Here is an 18,916-nt window from a genome sequence, read left to right on the forward strand (position 1 = left end):
TACTGCGACTGCAGCAGTATGCAACTGCGGCATGCTCCATGCTGTACCCATCCGCAGGTGGTGGATGTATCCACGGAAATGGATCTTCCACTACCTGCGCATGACGCAATTCGTGACAGGGTGGAAGCGTTGCTAGCCAGTATGGCTAGGCGTACAGCTACCATTCGTGATGATGTGCAGGCTTCCAATCGGGGGCTTGCACATCATCACAATGAGGTCTGTCGCCTCATTAACTGGCTAGCTCCGTTCTTGGTCATGAATTATGTACGTGTGCTGGACACTGCTGTGACCCCCCTCCTCCTCTTCCTCCTCTGTGCGCCAGTCATCATCCCTGCTGTCTTCCGGACCAGATACCACCAGGTGGTCATCAGAGATCCATCCCGCGACAGGACATGTGGCAATGGTGGAGGAGCAGGCAACATACAGCAGGGCACATGCACGACAGCCCCGGGGGATGTCATCATCGCGGAGGCTGTCCCGGAGACGCAGGCACCTGGCTTTTCGGCAGCGGCAGGCTCGACGTAGGAGGCGACAGGACTCTGGGCTCTCTACATCAGAGGGGCAGGTATCGACCATCAGGCAGGAGGGAAACGTGGACCCTTACTACAAGCATGTCTTCCGTGTTGAGGCGAATTGGCCAGCAAATCGAAGCAGAGCGGCAGCGGGAATAGGGGGCACGACTCACCATTGCCAGGGTGGAGAACACCCTGCGTCGGGCGGAGTGGCGGTCCAAGTCCCTCGAGGAGTCTCGCAGGGAGTTTGTGAGGAGCATGTTGGAGTCCCTGCAGACCCTCGAGGGGAGAGCACAGGCCCGCCTAGGGGAAATTGACGCAGGGTTCGATGATGTCCTGGCCGAGACTGTTGGGGGAAATGGACTAGCCCACTGCCTTTGTATATAGTTCTTTAGGAGTAGGCTTAATTTGTTTTAAAAACATTTTTGGGAGTTCCTGGACTTTGCGCCGCATCTTGTATATAGTTATTTTTTTATTGGATTTTTATGATGTTTCTACATGTGTTGGGACCATCGACCCTGGTTCATTGTAAATAGTTTGGATTTTAATTGGAACTACTTTTTTTTCACCATGAGGGGGTCCCATGTGCTGTGGGCTGCCTGAATATGGTCCCATGTGGGCTGCCTGCGGGGTATGGTCACAGGTAATGGCGGGGTCCCATGTGGTGTGGTCTGCCTGCGGGGTATGGTCCCATGGGGGCTTCCTACGGGGTATGGTCACGGGTGATTGGGGGGGTCCCATTTAGTGTGGGCTGCCTACGGGGTATGGTCACAGGTTATGGGGGGGTCCCATGTGGTGTGGGCTGCCTGCGGGGTATGGTCCCGTGTGGGCTGCCTGCGGGGTAAGGTCACAGGTGATGGGATGGGGGTCCCATGTGGTGTGGGCTGCCTGTGGGGTATGATCACAGGTGATCCCATGTTGTGTGGGCTGCCTGCGGGAGTATGGTCCCATGTGGGCTGCCTGTGGGGTATGGTCACAGGTGATGGGGTGGGGGTCACATGTGGTGTGGGCTGCCTGGGGGGGTATGGTCACAGGTGATGGGTAGGGGGGGGGAGTCCCATGTGGTGTAGGCTGCCTGCGGGGTATGGTGACGGGGTACGCGCAGCCCATTACACGTGATTTGGCTTGTCCGAGCGGAGTACATGATTTTGCTGGGGTGCAGATGGGGTACCCGTGTGCCTTGCGACACGATTTGCCTGGTGCGAGCGGGGTATGGCATTTCGCTGGGGTGCACGCAGCACTTTCCAAGTGATTTGGCTGGTGCGAGCGTGGTATGTGATTTTTGCCGTGGGTACGCGCAGACTTTTCCACGCGATTTGGCGCTTGCGAGCGGGGTACGCGATTTTGCTGGGGTACGTACAGCCCATTCCACGCGATTTCGCTGGTGCGAGTGGGGTATGCGATTTCGCTGGGGTGAGGATGGGGTACGCGCGGCCCTTTCCGCGCAGTTTGGCTGGTGCGAGCGGGGTACATGATTTCGCTGGGGTGCGGACTGAGTACGCGCAGGTCTTTCCACGCGATTTGGCTGGTGTGAGCGGGGTATGCGATTTCGCTGGGGTACGCACAGGCCTTTCCACGCGATTTGGCCGGTGTGAGCGGGGTACGCTCTGATTTTTCACGCGATTACGGTGAGGGGGCTGTGTGCTGGTGCATGGAGGGCGCGTGACATTATGCCGTATTGGGCATTTGACTGGCTTTTTCCTGCGCACAGGGCTGTGTTGGGGATGTTACTGGCGCTGCTTGCTGTTCATTGCGCAATGGCTACTGATGCATCTGGAAATCCATGAATATGCGTGCCGCGCAATTGCTGGTTTGCGCCACGGCTGGCGCACGCATTGCGCATGCTCCTTCTCGGCACGCAGCACTTGCGCTGCTTCTGCGCTGGATTCTATGAATTGGGCCCTTAGTTGTGAGGGCGAGCATAGGTTTTGGACACAGACAGACTTTTAAGTTGAACTTTACGACACAGACTATCCTTAGTTTCTTTAGGTAGGGAAATCCCACCTTAACATAGGGCCTTGCTCCATCCTAACATTTGAGAAATAATTTGATTTATAATAATTATATAATATAATTGTTTATTTATAATGCGCTTAATACCCATAGGTTTCTAAGCGCTCACCCAGGCATCAAACCTGCGTTGCTCCGCGTCGTCTTGTTTCCAAGGCTTGCGCGTTGCCCCTGGGCTATCCTCCCGAGACTAGTTATAATTAAAAGCTCCATTTTAGAAAAGTGAATCTGTTGTGTGTGTCTTACTTCATAATGCCTTCACAGAACTCTTCACTTTCTTCAAAGTATTCACAACCACTGGGACAAGTATGATGAGTCCCATTGTGCTCTTCCTGCCATGTTCCCCTCACGGGTCTTCCTCTCCCCACCCGTTACCTTTGTTCTGCCAGGTTTGCGTCACCAGTTCTTCCTGTGGGGTCTGGCTCTCTCTCGTAGATGAAACACTTCTAGTGTCTTTCTTCCCGCTCAGTACACAGCTCTGCAGAGCCCCTTTCACAGCGGTCTCTGCGTCGTTTAAAGACCAGCTGGTCCACCTCCTCTGGGGCACGCCACCGCCTCGACTTTCCTTCTTGGGCACACACAGATAGGCTCCCTGCCCTCTGTGTCTCCTTCCTTTCAGAGTTCTTTGAAACCTGGACTTTGTGGAAAAACAACCCAATATTTGTGAATACGCACAACTGTGGTAGAAATTAAATCTAAGGTATAGGGTGTTTGTATCAGTGGCTGCAGCCGTGTGGTTAGTCTGGTGATCTTCCACTATCACCTGTATAGTAAACGTATGTGTGAAATGGTGCTAACCCTACAGACTGCGCTCAGACAAACCTGATATTATACCACATTTGTATGTGAGTTTTGGTTTTGTTGTGAGAAATTACAAATAGAAGCCATAAGGTCAACGTAAAGTTTTATATTTGTATGCAGACAACTGTCTGCTGAAAACCACAAAATAAAAAATGGTATTTACTTCATACATTTGAAATATTGCTGATCATCGTAGCATTTAATTCATACACATCTGATCATAACCAGCTAAATAATTGTGTTGTAGTAACATATGAATTTCCTAATCACTGTGCATAATCACAATCCAAATAGAAACAGGCTTCTTAAATGGAAGTGAATTGTCACACCTCTAAAATAGGTCACAAATTCAGCTATGAGTTGCCACATTGATCATAAAGAAAACTATGCGACACCTCACAAATTCAGCTATGAGTTGCCACATTAGTCATAAAGAAAACTATGTGACGCCAACAGCTGTTTCAACCTGACCAGGCCGTCTTCATGGCGTGAAGGTAGTACTATATTCATACAACAATAGCATTACTTTGCGATGAAGTGCTTGTTAGCAACCCCTGTTAATTAACTGATATATTGAAAGAGCATAAATCCGTTTGAATTGTTTATCTTTTATAATGAGATGAAGTAAGTGCTCTCTTCTGGTATTTAAGAACACTTCTGAGCCATTGGGGTTAGAGCACTGTTCACTGAATTCAGGTAAGCACTCTAGGGATAGTGGGGATTCCAACATAGATAGACATCTGCTTAGTTTCAATGCGGCAGACCAGCTCGACAGTGTTCTACAACACTTGGACTTTCAAAAATCTGCCGTATACGGCGTTAATACTCAAGAAGCAAACTAAGCAGATGTCCATCTACACAGCTCTGGTTTCTCGGCCAACGTTCAAGCCAAGCTCCCACAGATGACATTTGACGGCAAACCTCTATTGGGGCCAGAAGCCGACAAACCATTTGAAAAATAGTCAAAACTGGCTACAAAGTCTTTAGGGCAGGCGGTACAACAGCCTGCCAAACAGTCCTTCAGCTTTTCCTTTAGAGGCAGGGGCTACAGGTGGTTTGTTCTTTTTGGAAGGAAATCACAACGGCTGCAGGCCAAGCAGGGCCAGAGGTGTTTCTCGTGCCGTGGCCCCGGCAGAGGGGCCTCTAATGGACAACAGACTTTAGCAGCAGAGGCGGTGGCTGCTTGGAGTTCTCCATACACATTTCACTGGTTGTAGGGAGGATCTCCGAGCACTGGGAAAGGTGGAAGGAGATAACCTCAGATGCCTGTGCCTTGCAGCTCGTCCATTGGGGATACTGTCTGCCTTGCTTTAAAAGATCTCCAGACAGACCACCCGCTCCCCAGCAACCGGCGCACTGCAGTGGAAGAGGCACTACCCGAGGAGAGTGGATCAAGCTGGTGGTCTTGTTATTTTCTTGTACGCAGGAAAAGAGATGGGCTCCATCCCATCCTCGACATCAGGGCCTTGAACAAGTTCCTGAGGAAGGACAAAATCAGGGTGGTGACGTAAGAGATTCTGCAGACTATGCAATTCCACTACTGGTTGGTGGTGTCTGATCTTCAGGACGCTTTTTCCATGTGCCTATCCATCAAAAGCACAGGTGGTTCCTGAGATTAGTCATCGGGCACAGTCCCTATAGTTCAGAGTACTCCCTTTTGGCTTAACCTCCAAACCCAGGGTTTTCACCAAGCTGATGGCAGTGGCGGCAGCACACCTCCCGAGATCCTGTGTCCACTTATTCTCTATCCTGGACGACTGATCCGAGGAAGGTCCCCAGGACAGGTGTCTACACAGCTCGAGGAAACATGGTTCCTGCGTCACAGCTTTGCCTTCTCCCTGAACTTCCCGAAGTCCCATCTTAAATCAACACATAAGCTCCAATTCATAGGAGTGGTCCTGGACACCCGGGCGGGGAAGACTTTTCCCCCCAAGGAATAAGTCAACAGTGTCTGGCAGATGGTCAGGCTATTCTAGAACCATGACAGCGTGCCATCGGCTTCCTTCCTCCACCTCTTAGGAATTAATGGCCTCCTACTTTCTGGTGCCATAGGCCACGCTGTGGATGCAATCCCTTCAGTCGCTTTTGAGGGATGCAGTGCTCCCAACATTTCGCCAACGTGAATGGCGTCATCAGTGCGTCGAAGTCAGTGGCCAGTCACCTCTCATGTTGGGCCAGCAGAGAGATCATGATGGTGAGGGAACTCTTCTGGCCACCGTGGCGGCAGGTGGTGACAGATGCATCCCTGAATGGCTGGGGTGCTTACTGCAGAGATCTGCAAGTTAACAGCCTTTAATCCCCATTGGGGAGTTGTTGGCACATAAATAGTCTGGTATTGCAAGCGATCAGGCTAGCCCTGATGGCTTTTGTGCCTTCCCACAGGGGAAAACATGTACTGATTCTGACGGACAACACAGTGGCCATGCACCACTTCAACAAGCAAGGGGTTTGCGATCCCTACACCTATGCAGGCAGGCCTTGCAGATATGGTTCAGGCTGCTGGAGAACGAGATCCCTGCTTCAGCAGCGCAACTAGCAGGAGAGCCGAACTGATTGGTGGGTGCTTTGAGCGGCAAAGCACAGTGGGACTGCACAGAAATGTGATCATCCAAAATGTCACAACCACAAGTTGTTGTCCCACCAACGAAGAGGAACTAGGTGCAGCAACAGGCCACTTTCATAGTGGGGAGGACAATGAGGAATATGCGGGAATCGAATCCATAGCAGGAATATTACCAGTAAGTACTTTCTACTTCATTGGATTGCATTCTCCTGAAGATTCCTCGTCTGATGAGATGCCAACAGCAGTACAATGTGTGGAGGCGGAGTGAAAGTCTCGAACGAGGTAGCTTTGCAATACCGCTCTTCCAAATTGGGTATCTGCTCATGCACCATGTCCCGATTGTAATATTTAGTAAATGCGTGGAGCGATGACCTTATCGCCGCCCCAACAGATCTCTCTCTTGCCACGCCCCTTTGGAATGCACTCTGATGCCCAATTGTCATTCCTTTCCCGGCTTACTGCCATGCAGAGTGCTTTCCAATGGGAAATTGTCTACTTAGACACGGCCAGGCCCTACCTGGATTGTTAAAAGGCAAAGAAGAGTTGGTTGTCACATCCAAAGTCTGCCGTCCTGGCCACCAAGTAGCTGAGCACCCTCTATGGGCCCAGTCTGTGCAGCCTTGGAAGGGGGAAGCAGTGGGTAGAAAACGAACAGGTCAATGCTTTGAGAGACATGAAACTCTGATACCACCTTTGGCAGGAATTTAGGCCACACTTTAAGTGAAGCCATCTCCTTGAAAAAACGAGAAAGGGGGGCCTACAAGAAGCTCGCTCACACACCTTGCTGACATAATGGGCACCAGAATAGCTGCCTTAAGGGTGAGTAACCTAACAGAAGAAGAATGCATTAGCTCGAACTAAGTCACCATCAAAAACGTCGGCACCAAATTGAGGTCCCAGTCCGGAACCACAAATGGCGTTGGTGGAATCCTATTCACAAGGCCCTTCAGAAATTGGATAATTACCAGGATAGTAAAGAAGGATCCTTGATCTGTAGACCACCTGAACACGGACAGTCACCAGATAACCTTTGACCGTGCCTATCTGAAAGCGTGATGAGGCCAGGGACAGAAGGAATTCCAAGACTGTGGTGGTGGAGGTGAGATGAGGTCCACCCTGTGCTCTCTACACCATGCCTCAAGTTCTCTCCACCTGCACACATACACCGATCTGGTGGAAGGTGTAAGTGCAGCCAGCAATACCTCAAGTACCTCTTCTGAGAGGTCCCAGTCATACATCATCCTCTCAAGAGCAATGCATGTAGATTGAGTGACTCCGGGTTTGGGTGGAGCACCCAACCGTTCGACTGGCATAGGAAGTCCGGCCTCCGTGGAAGCCGGCAAGGTGGTCAGATGGCCATCTCGGGAGGTTCAGAGTACCATGTTACCCTTGCCCAGTCTGGGGCAATTAAGATCATGGTGGCCTGGAACCTCCTGAGAACCCACTGGATGACTGGTATGGGCCTGAACACGTGATGGAGGTTGAATACCCACTCCATCAGGAACGCGTCCCCTGGTGCACCCCTCACTGGGAATTCCCTCCCGCTGAACTGCCTGCATTTCACGTTGGCCCCGTGGCAAACTGATCTATTTTCGGGAAACCCACTGAGAGAATATCTCCTACAGGACTTCCAGCACACTTTGTAAATGTCATTGACCATTCTGGAAACAGCCCAAATCATATGTTATATACACTGTTATTCATGTTATTAATTCTTCTTTGAATGCTGGTTTAAATTGTTGTTTCTGCAATTCAGCCTGGAAAAAGATTGAGGTCGAAACACGTGTCGGCTGTGGCTGTGCATTTTGATACATAAACCAGCTTGTTCATCAGCGCAGTGTGATAGTGCATTTATTCAATTCAATGGGAATGTTCTTACCGCCCAGCTTTCTGCTCCTAAGAGCAACAATCCAATGGCTGCATCTTTTTGTTTGTTTAAGGAAACCGCAATGAGCCATTCGACAATGTTTCTACTTAAACTGTCAGTCAATTAATTCCTATGAGTGCAAAAAACCAAGTCTTGAATATTTTTCTGAAGAGAAGTAGGTTGTTTTAGGAATATAATTTCAGAGAAGAATTTCCAAGTTTGATCTCAGCGACGTGCAATCTTGACCAGAGTTGATCAGAAGCTGAGCTCTTGGTTCTATACTAAAGCAGTTACAACTTAAGTCGTTGGTTGGATGAGATTTGATGTTTGTCCTGCAGGGAACTTTGGCTGCAAACGTCTGTGCTGCATAGGAGTGGGGTGTTTTGTTTTCATTTAACTTTACTCACTGTTTTCATTCTCCTTGGGTTTTATATTTTCCTTAGGGAAGACTGTAGTTCATCAGTTGCCTGTTACATTGGAAGATCTGTACAACGGCGCTACCAGAAAACTCTCACTTCAGAAGAATGTGATCTGTACAAAGTGCTGTGGTACGTTTTGTCACTTACTTGGTATTTGTTTACAACGAACATTGCCTGCATGCTATACAAAAGAATCATAGGACATTGTGCAGAAATCATTGATTAATCTGGGGGTGGCGAGAGGAGCAGGGTGCATCAAAATAATGAACAACTTTGTTTCACAACTATTACTGAAATAGGGCTTCGTGAAGCACTCTCTGTAAAATTATTTACAAGATGACAATATTTGTCTCGATTGGTATTTAAAATCACAAGCTGTCCTGTCTGCGTGCTTCCTACTTTCAAAAAGAATCAACCACGTAATGTATGTTTGCTAACCAGTAACAATTCTTTGTATGAATATAATTTAGAAATAACACAATTTGTAAAATGTTGTGTGTTTTAAAAGGTTTCAAAGGGATTTCTTTTATATATTTTCAGGGTTCGAAATTGAGGGGATCTGGGAGCTATGTAGCTCCTGCTTTACCCTAGATGAGCCTAGCAAGCTTGCCAACAGCCACCATGAACTACCCTTTGGCTCCCCTGGCCAAAGGAGGTCAAACTAACACACTTATGCAAATTCAACTGTGTGCGTTTGGGACAATCTAAAAATAAACTTTAGGACACAACTATACATCACTTAAAACAAAAGGGATCATAAATGATGGACAAAATGACATGATTGCTTATTTGGAAGTTACATTTGAGGAATGCTATGTACTAGCTACTCGTTCCCTAGTAGTAGCGCCTGGCCACTGGTTGATTGATGCTGAATACCCAGGAGCTGCTTTTAGCTCCTGCTGATCCAATCTGAATTTCGAACACTGTATTTTGGTTGTATTCATTTTCTTTCTTTTTTTGTCATCCGTGACTGGGTGATTACTCCATTTAATCCGAATCCATGTTTTCTCATTGTCTGCCCTTTCTCTTCCCGTCTTAATAGTTTTTAAGTAAATACCACTGATTCACACCTCCTACCTCCAACTGCCATCCCCTCTTTAGTAACATCCACTTTACCTCCTTCCTTCCCTTGTTTCCTATTACGCTTCTTCTATCCCAGTCTTCTTACCTTTTGTCTCTGACATTTGTTTCTGGTTCCACCACCACCTTGTCTTGTTTTTCTTGAGTGCCTGTGTTAAAACACTGTTGCAGGAAATGGTAGACAGTTATGTTACTACTGGTGCAAATGATTTCTATTAAATGTCACTTTCTAATGGATGCTTGTTCCCCCCGCCCCCAGCGCGCCAGCCCCACCCCGATTCTTCATCTTTTGAAATAGCTCGAGGTGCAATGTGGAACGGAAAGTCTTCAAACCACCACCACCCTGTCAAGCCACTGATCTGCACTGCACTGTTCCTGTTTTTGGTGACTTAGTATGCATTTTTATAGTGCACCTGCATAGCAAGCAAAGCATCCAAAGGCTGTCCTGAAGCAGTACTGCTATAAGTACCCAGTGTAGCCACGCCTTGTTCCAGAGTCGGCAGTTGCGTAAACAGTCACTTTCCAGGAGTTTATCTTTGTCATTGAATCGTCATCTTATCATTCATTCTACAGTCACTGGCCATGCTACAGCTCAGACATGGAAAAAGTTTATATTCCATCATTGGATCTGTTAGGGAACATTCTCAGAAATGTGTTAATTTCCTTCTACCTTAGAGACCCCCAGCTCTTTTGTCTGGACTTTTAGGACTTTTAAATTTCTAACCTGGAGAGAGTGAGACCTTTTTCCCACTCTCTCATGTAATTTTCTGTGATCTGGACTCTGTTTCTTTTGACTTTGGAGTCTGACAAACTCTGTAGGCATCATCTTTACATTGTGACACAAAGCACCTTCAGTGCAGTGACACAGGGAAGTCTCTTAGATTTCCCAAAGGTTTAAATACCTTCTCTTGGTGAAATACTGTTTCCAAGAGCAGTGAAGCGAAATTGACTTTACTTATTTTTATAACTTTCTAGACCCAGCACACACCATCTTACCATAGGGTTCTGGAGGGATTACTTAGTCTCCCCGTTTCTCATGTCCCTTTCTAAAATTAATGGCTGGTGGCAGTGGTTTACTTTTAACTACTGTTGTTTGTTTTACTGCGGGCTGCGTTTGCAGCTGCAGTAAGGCACCCATGGGTGCCCATTTTGTCAAAATGGCCCTGGTTTTGTTTTTTCGCCATTTCCTGCTGGAAAGGTCCTTCGTGAGATTTACTCTGCTTGCCAAACCAGGTTTGGTCTCTTTGTTCGTTTTGTCTTTGGCGGCATTCACGAGTGAAGCTGGAAGGCTGGAAGTGAGGGAGCTGCCCAAAACTCCCCGTGCTTAGTCTCCTTGGTTACAGGAATACACCCAAGGGTGATTGGCTGGAACGCTGTCCTTAGAGGACAGCCACCCTGCTGTGTGATTGACAGCTAGGCTGGAATGAATGGGAGAAACCTGCATGAAAGGCAAGGCTTTTTGGCTTGGAAAGCAGAGTCGACCACTGGACGAAGGAATCCGAAGAACTTGGAAGAGATGCCTGCTGCAACTCCTGGAGCGTTGGCTTGCCCAGTGAAGCCCTGCTGCTGTGCTGAAGCTCCAAATTTGTTTTGACTAGAGAAGCCCTGCAAGGACGACTTCTCCTCTTGGGTTAATGGGACCAATAACCCCAATGTGAACTCGTCTGGACATCCTCTCAGAGCTGACTGTACTTCCACTGCTGCTACTGCTGGAACCGAAGTGCCAGGGAGAGGAACACCAGATCAAGTGCATCGTTTCTAAGTTCAGACCCAAGCCTCAGGAAGATCCTACCAACTCCCTTGAAGCAGGACTGACCAAGCCGGAGACACCTCAATAGAGTGCTGGACCCCAGATGTGAGGAATGTCTAGAGTGGTATCCGAGAGTCCGCAGTGGTGCTATTTGCTGAGACGCGAGGAGCTGAAACTGCAAAGTGCTGCTGATTTGAAGTTTGACCTTTGCAGCTGCTGACCTTCGCATTGTGTTTCAGGAGTCACCAGAAGTCCTCCCCCTTGTCCCCATGACTGAGGCACAGTAACAACAGGATCTGCAGAGCCACACAGGAACGGAAGCCAGATGGAACCATTTCTTCTAACCAAAGGTAGTGTAAACCTAAGAGGTTTTACCTCTTGTTGTGTTGCCTTACTTGTTCTCAGTTGAGACTTGCCTTGGTTGTCATTGCAGAGTTTCTTGCAGCTTTGTACCTCACAAGCGTTCCAGCTTGTGGCCCTTTAAGTGAATCTTATTTCTACAAATGTTTCTAAAAACACTGTGAAAGCCTTTTACTCGCCTGCAAAGAAGATCTTCAGCCCTCTAGACTTTGTTCAATTAACATTGACTGTCATGGCTCCCAGAGAGATTTTGTGCTTTTGCCTTTCGTCAAGGAAAGGGTTAATTTACTTTGTATTGGAGAGTTTTAAAAAGTGCTTACCAGTTTATGAATTATTTGTTAATCATTGCTTTATTCCTTTATCTAAACCTTTGCACCAAATCTCAGTATTGCTATGAATGTACCAGTGATGAATCAATGTCCACAGTGTCCTAGCTATTTAAGCCACCTGAGGTTGTAGGAAGTATCTGTGTGCCATCCCCAACGGGTATTATCTAATTTAGACAAAGTATGTTTTGAAGTGTATTATAATTGTTACATGATTTGCTCCCTCCTGAAGAAGGCTTATATAACTAGCTGTTAAATTTTATCTTCAATTTAAATTAATAATTGTGTTAAATAATGTGTAAAATTAATAATTGTTTAATCAAGAAACCTTAAGTGTTTATTTGCATAACTGTCACTGTGAAACTCTGTGTTACAACCCTACTGCTCACATTGACCCCTCTTGAGATAAGCCTGGCTGCTAAGCCACACTACCAACCACTGTACTACAGACTTATACCAAAGGTTGGGTTCCCTATTGCCAGGAGGTCAAGGTTGCTATAGTCTCCCAAAGGGTACTCCACACAATCTTGCCTAACAGGATCATTTCTAGATTGTGACATTTTTAGTATTCCCGATTGCTAAGCTAAGAATCCTTGTTTAGGTTTAACATGGCACTTACAAGACTCATATATGCGACAACCTGCCCTTGGGCCAGTTCTTACGGCTTAAAAAAACAGTACCAACAGAGAGGACTACAGAGAAGGAGCCAAGAGATTAAGAGCTAATCTACATGAAAGAGGATATCCACCTAACCTCACTAAAAAAGCAATGAAAAGAGCGGATAATAATCATTGTGAGGCTATACTTGAACATCAGTCACAATCCGCGGAGAGAAAAAAAGATAGTTTGGCCTTTGTAAATACTTATGGCAATTTATCAAATCGGATTAGAAAAATTATACACCGGAATTGGAGAATCCTGGAGAAAGGGAAGAATCCCATCTTTCTGGAGGAGTTAAACAGTCAAGGACCAAATAATGCACAATGACATCACGAAGCAAATAAAAGACCAGGCCCCATTGACAAAGTATGAGGAATGCAGGAACCAAAGGGACATTGCCCATGTGGGAATTGTTCTTGTTGCCAACAGACTAAGAAAACCACAGAAATAGATTTGGGCTTAACCAATACATGGACGCTGGGAATGCTAACTAACTGTAATTCCAACTGTGTAGTTCATGTGATCTGGTGTCCCTCTAAAAAGATTGATATAGGAAAGATAGAGAGAAATGTTACCCTTGGTGGGGCATTTTATCAAAAAAATACACAAAGTTTAAGAACTGATGTGGTCTGTAGTATATCATGTAAAAACCAGCAATGATGCCAATATGGACAGAAAGAAACTCCTGCAGAAAGAGAAGGAAGGAATTAATATTCCTAATGAAAAGTATAGAGCTGAGTTTGAATGAAAGATCAGAATGATGCCTGTCAGCTATGGAGAGTAGATATTGTGCAGGTTGGGTACGGGACATGGATCAAAGTAGTAGCTGAGATAAAATAGGTATAGACAAATAAGCACCATGGACCAATAAGATTACAATGAATTGTTCTTTTGCATATGAGATGTAAATATGCTGCGACGATGAGCAACATCCAAAAACCGACAACATGTACTAAATCTTCATGAAACAACAAAGGGTACCTAGCCTGTAGACGAACGATTGGTTTCCTTATGAGTTTTTGATACATACCCCATTGATTTCTGAAAATACGAATTGGAAGATTGATGGGGTTGGTTTAAGTGGAATAGAACTATGAACTGGCGAAACCGGAGATCCAATTGCAATATCTAGCTAAGTTGCCTTGATGACGGAAAGCAAGACTACATCACACTAAAGGAAATGACCCTGAACGGATGGTCCGCAACGTGATGACACAACACCAGTGACGAACGAAACAGAGCGACACAAGAACGGGTGTTTAATCTGAAAGGCGCAGCGTTACGGATGGAGCCACACTACAGACAGTTGGAGTTATCGGACTGCGAGAGAGATTAAATTGCTCGGGACCTGGAGCGGCAATGGATACCCGCTAAAGTGCGCAATGGCACAGAAATACTAAGATAAGTTAAGAGTATGTCTAGTCATTCTGAAACAGAGGAAGTGAAGGAGGTGAATGAGGCTAGTATAGTCTCTTAACAATAGTCTGTTAACATGATGTATATGCTCTGTTTTGTAGGTCAAGGTATTTTGAAGAACAAGGAATTTGATCCTAGGAATACATTTGTGCGACCGAAGAGTCCCCTACCAGGACATAGAATTAATCTGTCCGGGTACGATATATAAACAAATCTGAAGATGGGTGATTGACTAAAACAAGACACAGAGGTAATGCAGTTAGAGATCAACACATTAGGACTCTATAAGAAGAGTTGAGGCACAATATATGAGTGATGCCCTTATATGTGTTTATTTTGTAATCACCTATTTAGGTCTGCAACTTTTTAGAAAAACTTGAAATCCCGAACCAAGATGAAAGTGTGCGGGAATAAGATGGCCATAGAAGACAGATGTGAATAACCATTGTTATAAAGGTAAAAATCAAGAAAGGTGATTTGGTTGCCTCAACAAAAACCTGTAATGATGAAGTCTGAGATTGCGGGTATAGAGAATTTTGTAACATACGTTTATTGCAGGAGGATAAATCAAACGAGTGTCAATGCGAAAAAACCTGTTGCTTAGATAAAGTGAGGGAAATGAAGGATAAGAAAAAGGAAGAAGGATTTAAGTCATTGTCCTCTTCCATTGTGATTAAAACACAGTTGTTTGTAGCAATATAACAACAAGAAGATTGGTTAATTAATGAAACCATCTTGTGTGTACTTGATTTTCACAGACATCCATCCAGTGTCTGGCCCAGACGAAAAAGATAGAGGGGAGTGAGATAGATCACTCACCAATGACAAAGTGAAGACAAGCATTGTTTATGCATAGCAAACTGTTTATGTACATGCCCCTGAAGAATTTCCTAGTTAACGGTTTAAAGAAATAAGGAAAGAAACATGCTGGGTGTGTTGTGAGTGTTGAATGTTTGGATGACTGATTGACAGTTACAAGGAAGATTAGAAGGTGTGAGAACTGTTGTGTTTCCCTGCCAATGCAGAGAGGCTTACGTAATATATCCCTAATGAAAACTTGTGCTGTAGATTGAATAATTGTAAATTAATTGATGTACTAGATAACAGATTGGGTATGTTACTAGCTTGTCTAGGTGAATAAGGTGTTTTAGAACATTGTTAAAAAATATGAAATATAATGATTGAATTTTAGTGATATGATTTTATGAATGAAAATAAATTGATATTTTTATATATAAAAAGTTAGTGGTGGTATGTTATAATACAAAAGCAAATAACATACAGTACTTGACTAACACAGATGTGGATGGAAAAGCAAGAAACTCTCTAAACATAGTTGATGTATGGTTGTTTTAGTCTAAAGAGGGCTGTTTAAAGTGGTCCAATTAAAGATTCCCTCAAGTCTCCCTAAGGTTTGTGAGCCGCCTACGTGCTTACCACAATGCATTCACGCAGACACTCTGGCAAAGGGCATGCATACTTCTCGACGGCTGAAGCGGAAAAGCCAAAACAGCCTCAGAAAATGCAAAAAACAAATTATTGCACAGAAAAACATAATGGAGAGCACAAAGAGCATTCTGATCAGGACAAACAAGCCTCTTGGCCCTCTGGACGTTATGAGGAGTCGTCCTCATCTTTGTCTTCCACCCTCCACAAGAAGAGCCCTCAGGAGCCTGAGGACACCCCTGGAGCAGATTGTCAGGTGGAAGCATCTCCTGTGGCCCCTAAGGTCACTCCAGAGCCGCAAATATCTATCTTGTTTACTGCCACTGGACTCAATCACAGTTTGAGGACACTATGGGCCAAATGTCATTCTTTGTGGATCCATGAGTAAGCTGCCCACTCACTCAAGGCATGCTGAGAAGCCTCCTATACCTCCCCCAATGTCATCAACACCTTCTGTCTCTGCCCCAGCCCTGCCGCCTGGCGAGCCTTCACAGGGATCTCTTCAGGAGGACATGCAGTCCACACAGGCTGACCGGGATATATGGGTGGATGTCCACCATTATCCCAGCCAGCCGGTTGATGACTACTTCCAAGACCAGGACAACCCAGGCATCATCTTTGTCGATCCCTCCGTTATTGAGGGTGGTCTTTTGTGCCCTAGCGCAGACAACCTCTCTATAAAGGCTCACCATTTTAGCATCAACACTGAGGATTCCAGTCTCGCTGGGACCAACGTCCGTTATGTTAGCATGGCTATTCCTCTCCTAGAGTCCATCAAAAAGGGGGTCGCTCCATCCGCGTCTACTGCCTCTCTTACTAGTGCGGTTAATCCATGGGTGGAGAAATCTTTTAGGCCCTCTCATTCAGATCCCCTTTACATTAGAGGTCACGTCAAGCCTGATTCTCTGGTGGTGACCACTACCAGATAGAGAGCTGGTGTTCCACTCTCAATGTCTGATACCCCTCCCCTCCCCAACAAGGCGTGCAGGAGACTTTATACGCTGGGAAAGCGTATTGCAACCTCTGCTGCATACCTCACCAGGATAGCAAACACCACCACCTTGCTTGCCAGCTACACAGCACCCAGTGGGATGAGGTCTTGTGGCATCTAGACTCTGTACCAGAGCCAGCTCTCACCCACCCGCTCAAGATCACCACTGAAGGCAAACAGGTTTCCAAAAACATCCTCAAAAATGTCTTGGATTCTGCAAACCCCTCCAGAATGGTCATTGCAGAGGGGATTCTTTTAAAATGACATTCCTGGCTCAGAGCCTCACGATTTAAGCCAGAGACACAAGCAGCCTTAATCAACATACCCATAGAGGAGGGTCTCCTCTTTGGCAAATCTGTCGACTGCTAGCGGAAAACAGCAAAAAGGGAGCATGAGACAATCAAGACCCTTGGTCAGATCTCCAACAAACCCCTCGAACCTAGAGAAACGTTTAACACACGCCTCAACTTTCGGAAGAAGGGTCAGGAAAACAAGGCCAAGCTGGAGCAAGCACATCTGGTGCCTCTTTTTACAGCACACATGGTCAGACGTCCTACCAGTACCAGCAGTGTGGGTTTTGCCACAGGAAAGGACGAGGCAGAGCTGCAGCTTCTAGGGGCAGAGCAGCCCCTGCCGCCAAATGTGCAGATCTACGTTCCCTCCCGTGCGTCCCGGTCGGGGGTCACATAACACTCTTCGCCCAGCAATGGGAGTGAATATCGTCAGACCGCTGGGTCCTCGATACCTTGGCCAAAGGATACTCAGTTGACTGTCTCGAAAAACCTCGCCACCATCCACCGGCTATAGGATGACTATCCTCCAAACACCTCCACATCCTTGAAGAGGAGATCCAAATCCTATTACTGAAAGGAGCCATCGAGCTGGTACCCTTCATGGAACAAAATCAAGGTGTTTATTCAATGTACTTCCTTGTTCCAAACAAAGATCTAACAGTGCAGCCCGGTGCTGGACCTTCACCTTGCAAATACGTATGTCAAATCTAAAAAATTCAGGATGACAACGCTGCAGGAGGTCATACCACTTTTGAAAATAAGGGATTATATGGCTATATTTGACATTAAAAATGCATACCTTCATATTTCAATGTTGCCAGCGCATAAAAAAGACCTCAGATTCAAATTGGGAAACAAGCACTACCAATTCAAGGTGCTACCAGTCAGCCCCCAGGGTATTCACAAATATCCCAGCAGTGGTGGCCGCGACTTGCGCAGGCAGTCCATTCCAGTGTACCCTTACATAGATGACTTGTTAATTACTGGGGCCTCTCCCAGAGCTGCCTTCAAAACACGCAGCAAACTATCAATCTGCTGTTGCAATAGGGCTTCTCTATAAACAAAAAGAAGTCAAGTCTAGTGCCCAGCCAAGTAAAGCAATTTCTGGGGGCACTAATCAAAACAGACGTCTGACTAGTCTACCCCTCCGAAGAGAGGCTCCACAACATGGTGTTTCAAACACCTCAGTTGTCAAGTAACGGTACGAAAGGCAATGCGCCTGCTGGGATTGATGGCTTCCTGCATCTACCTAGTGCCTCACGCCAGGTTGTGCATGCTTCCAATGCTAGAGTGGCTAGTTAAACAATCATTGCAAGCAAGTGGGTTGTGGGACATTCTAGTGGTGATTTCGCAACCTCTGGTTCAATCGCAACTGTGGTGGAACAGGAACAATTTGCTAAGGGGCCAGCCTTTCCACACACCAGCGATCGAGGCCTCTCCCACCACAGACGCATAAATGACCAGTTGGTGCGCTCACTTCCTACATCACACTGCTCACAGGCTGTGGACACAGGCACTAACCAGGAAGCACCTCAACCTTCTCGAACTACTTGGAATTCTCAAAGCACTTCAAGCATTCAAGACTCGACTAGCCCACAAGACAGTCCTAGTCCATGCAGACAGTATCACAGCAATTTCTTATATACACAGCGGGGGGTACTCATTCTCCAGGGCTGTCCAAACTAGTGGCACATGTTCCACGGGAACTCCATTCTCTGATGTTAGGAAAGATTTCATAATTGTATGTCATTTTCCCTCCATGTGTACACCCCCAAACTTGTTGCTGCTGTTTAGACACCATAGACTAACTTTGCCCGAGAAGCACAGCCTTCAGCTGCACTCCTCTGGGCTTTCGCTCACTTCTAATGGGCAAACTGACATGCCATTAAGACAGTCAGTACTGGGAGACTTTGTTTCCCTTAGTGCTTTTCCAGTGTTGCAACTTTTCTGCACCATGTAACAAGTGCACAATGTTCCTTCCAGTACAGTGTACTTGGGTCTGTAGTCATTTTCCAAAGGCCCTAGATACTCCCGATGGACTTTTTGTGAGATGTGCAGATGTGTCATTGACAGGGCTGGTGGCAGCTATCTTTTCGCATTATTTTTAACCCTTTCCTGCCATGTTAACGGTGTTAACCATGTTTGTCACAAATAGGTGGCTTGGCTCCAAAATGGCCATGCCACGAGGTTCTTTGTCCTGTCCTTTGGCCATCTTGCCCCTTCACCTTCTCCAGGTCGAGTCGACCCGGGCCCGTCCTTATTTGGTCATGCATTTTCCCGCGAAACGCAATGCTTTCATGGGCTTCTGCATGCCTTGTGTGTGTGCCTCCAAGATATGGCCTGGAACGTCTGAGTCCAATACACATCCTGGGGGCCAGAGAGTCTGGAGTGCCATGAATGACTGGGACCACCGTTGTCTGTG

General features: G+C 46.4%; 1 protein-coding gene across 7 annotated transcripts in view; it reads left to right on the forward strand.

Annotated features, from left to right (window-relative positions):
* The window catches only part of LOC138456334 (dnaJ homolog subfamily A member 1-like), a 972,900-nt gene that overhangs the window by 715,447 nt on the left and 238,537 nt on the right, over positions 1-18,916 (forward strand). For all 7 annotated transcript variants that reach the window (XM_069607170.1, XM_069607171.1, XM_069607168.1 and 4 more), the window contains one exon: positions 8,197-8,301. In XM_069607170.1, the coding sequence (XP_069463271.1) occupies positions 8,197-8,301 (105 nt within the window). The remainder of the gene's footprint in view (positions 1-8,196; positions 8,302-18,916) is intronic.

Source organism: Ambystoma mexicanum, chromosome 1p (genome assembly GCF_040938575.1).
Source record: "Ambystoma mexicanum isolate Mex_15411 chromosome 1p, UKY_AmexF1_1, whole genome shotgun sequence".
Classification (NCBI taxonomy): domain Eukaryota; kingdom Metazoa; phylum Chordata; class Amphibia; order Caudata; family Ambystomatidae; genus Ambystoma; species Ambystoma mexicanum.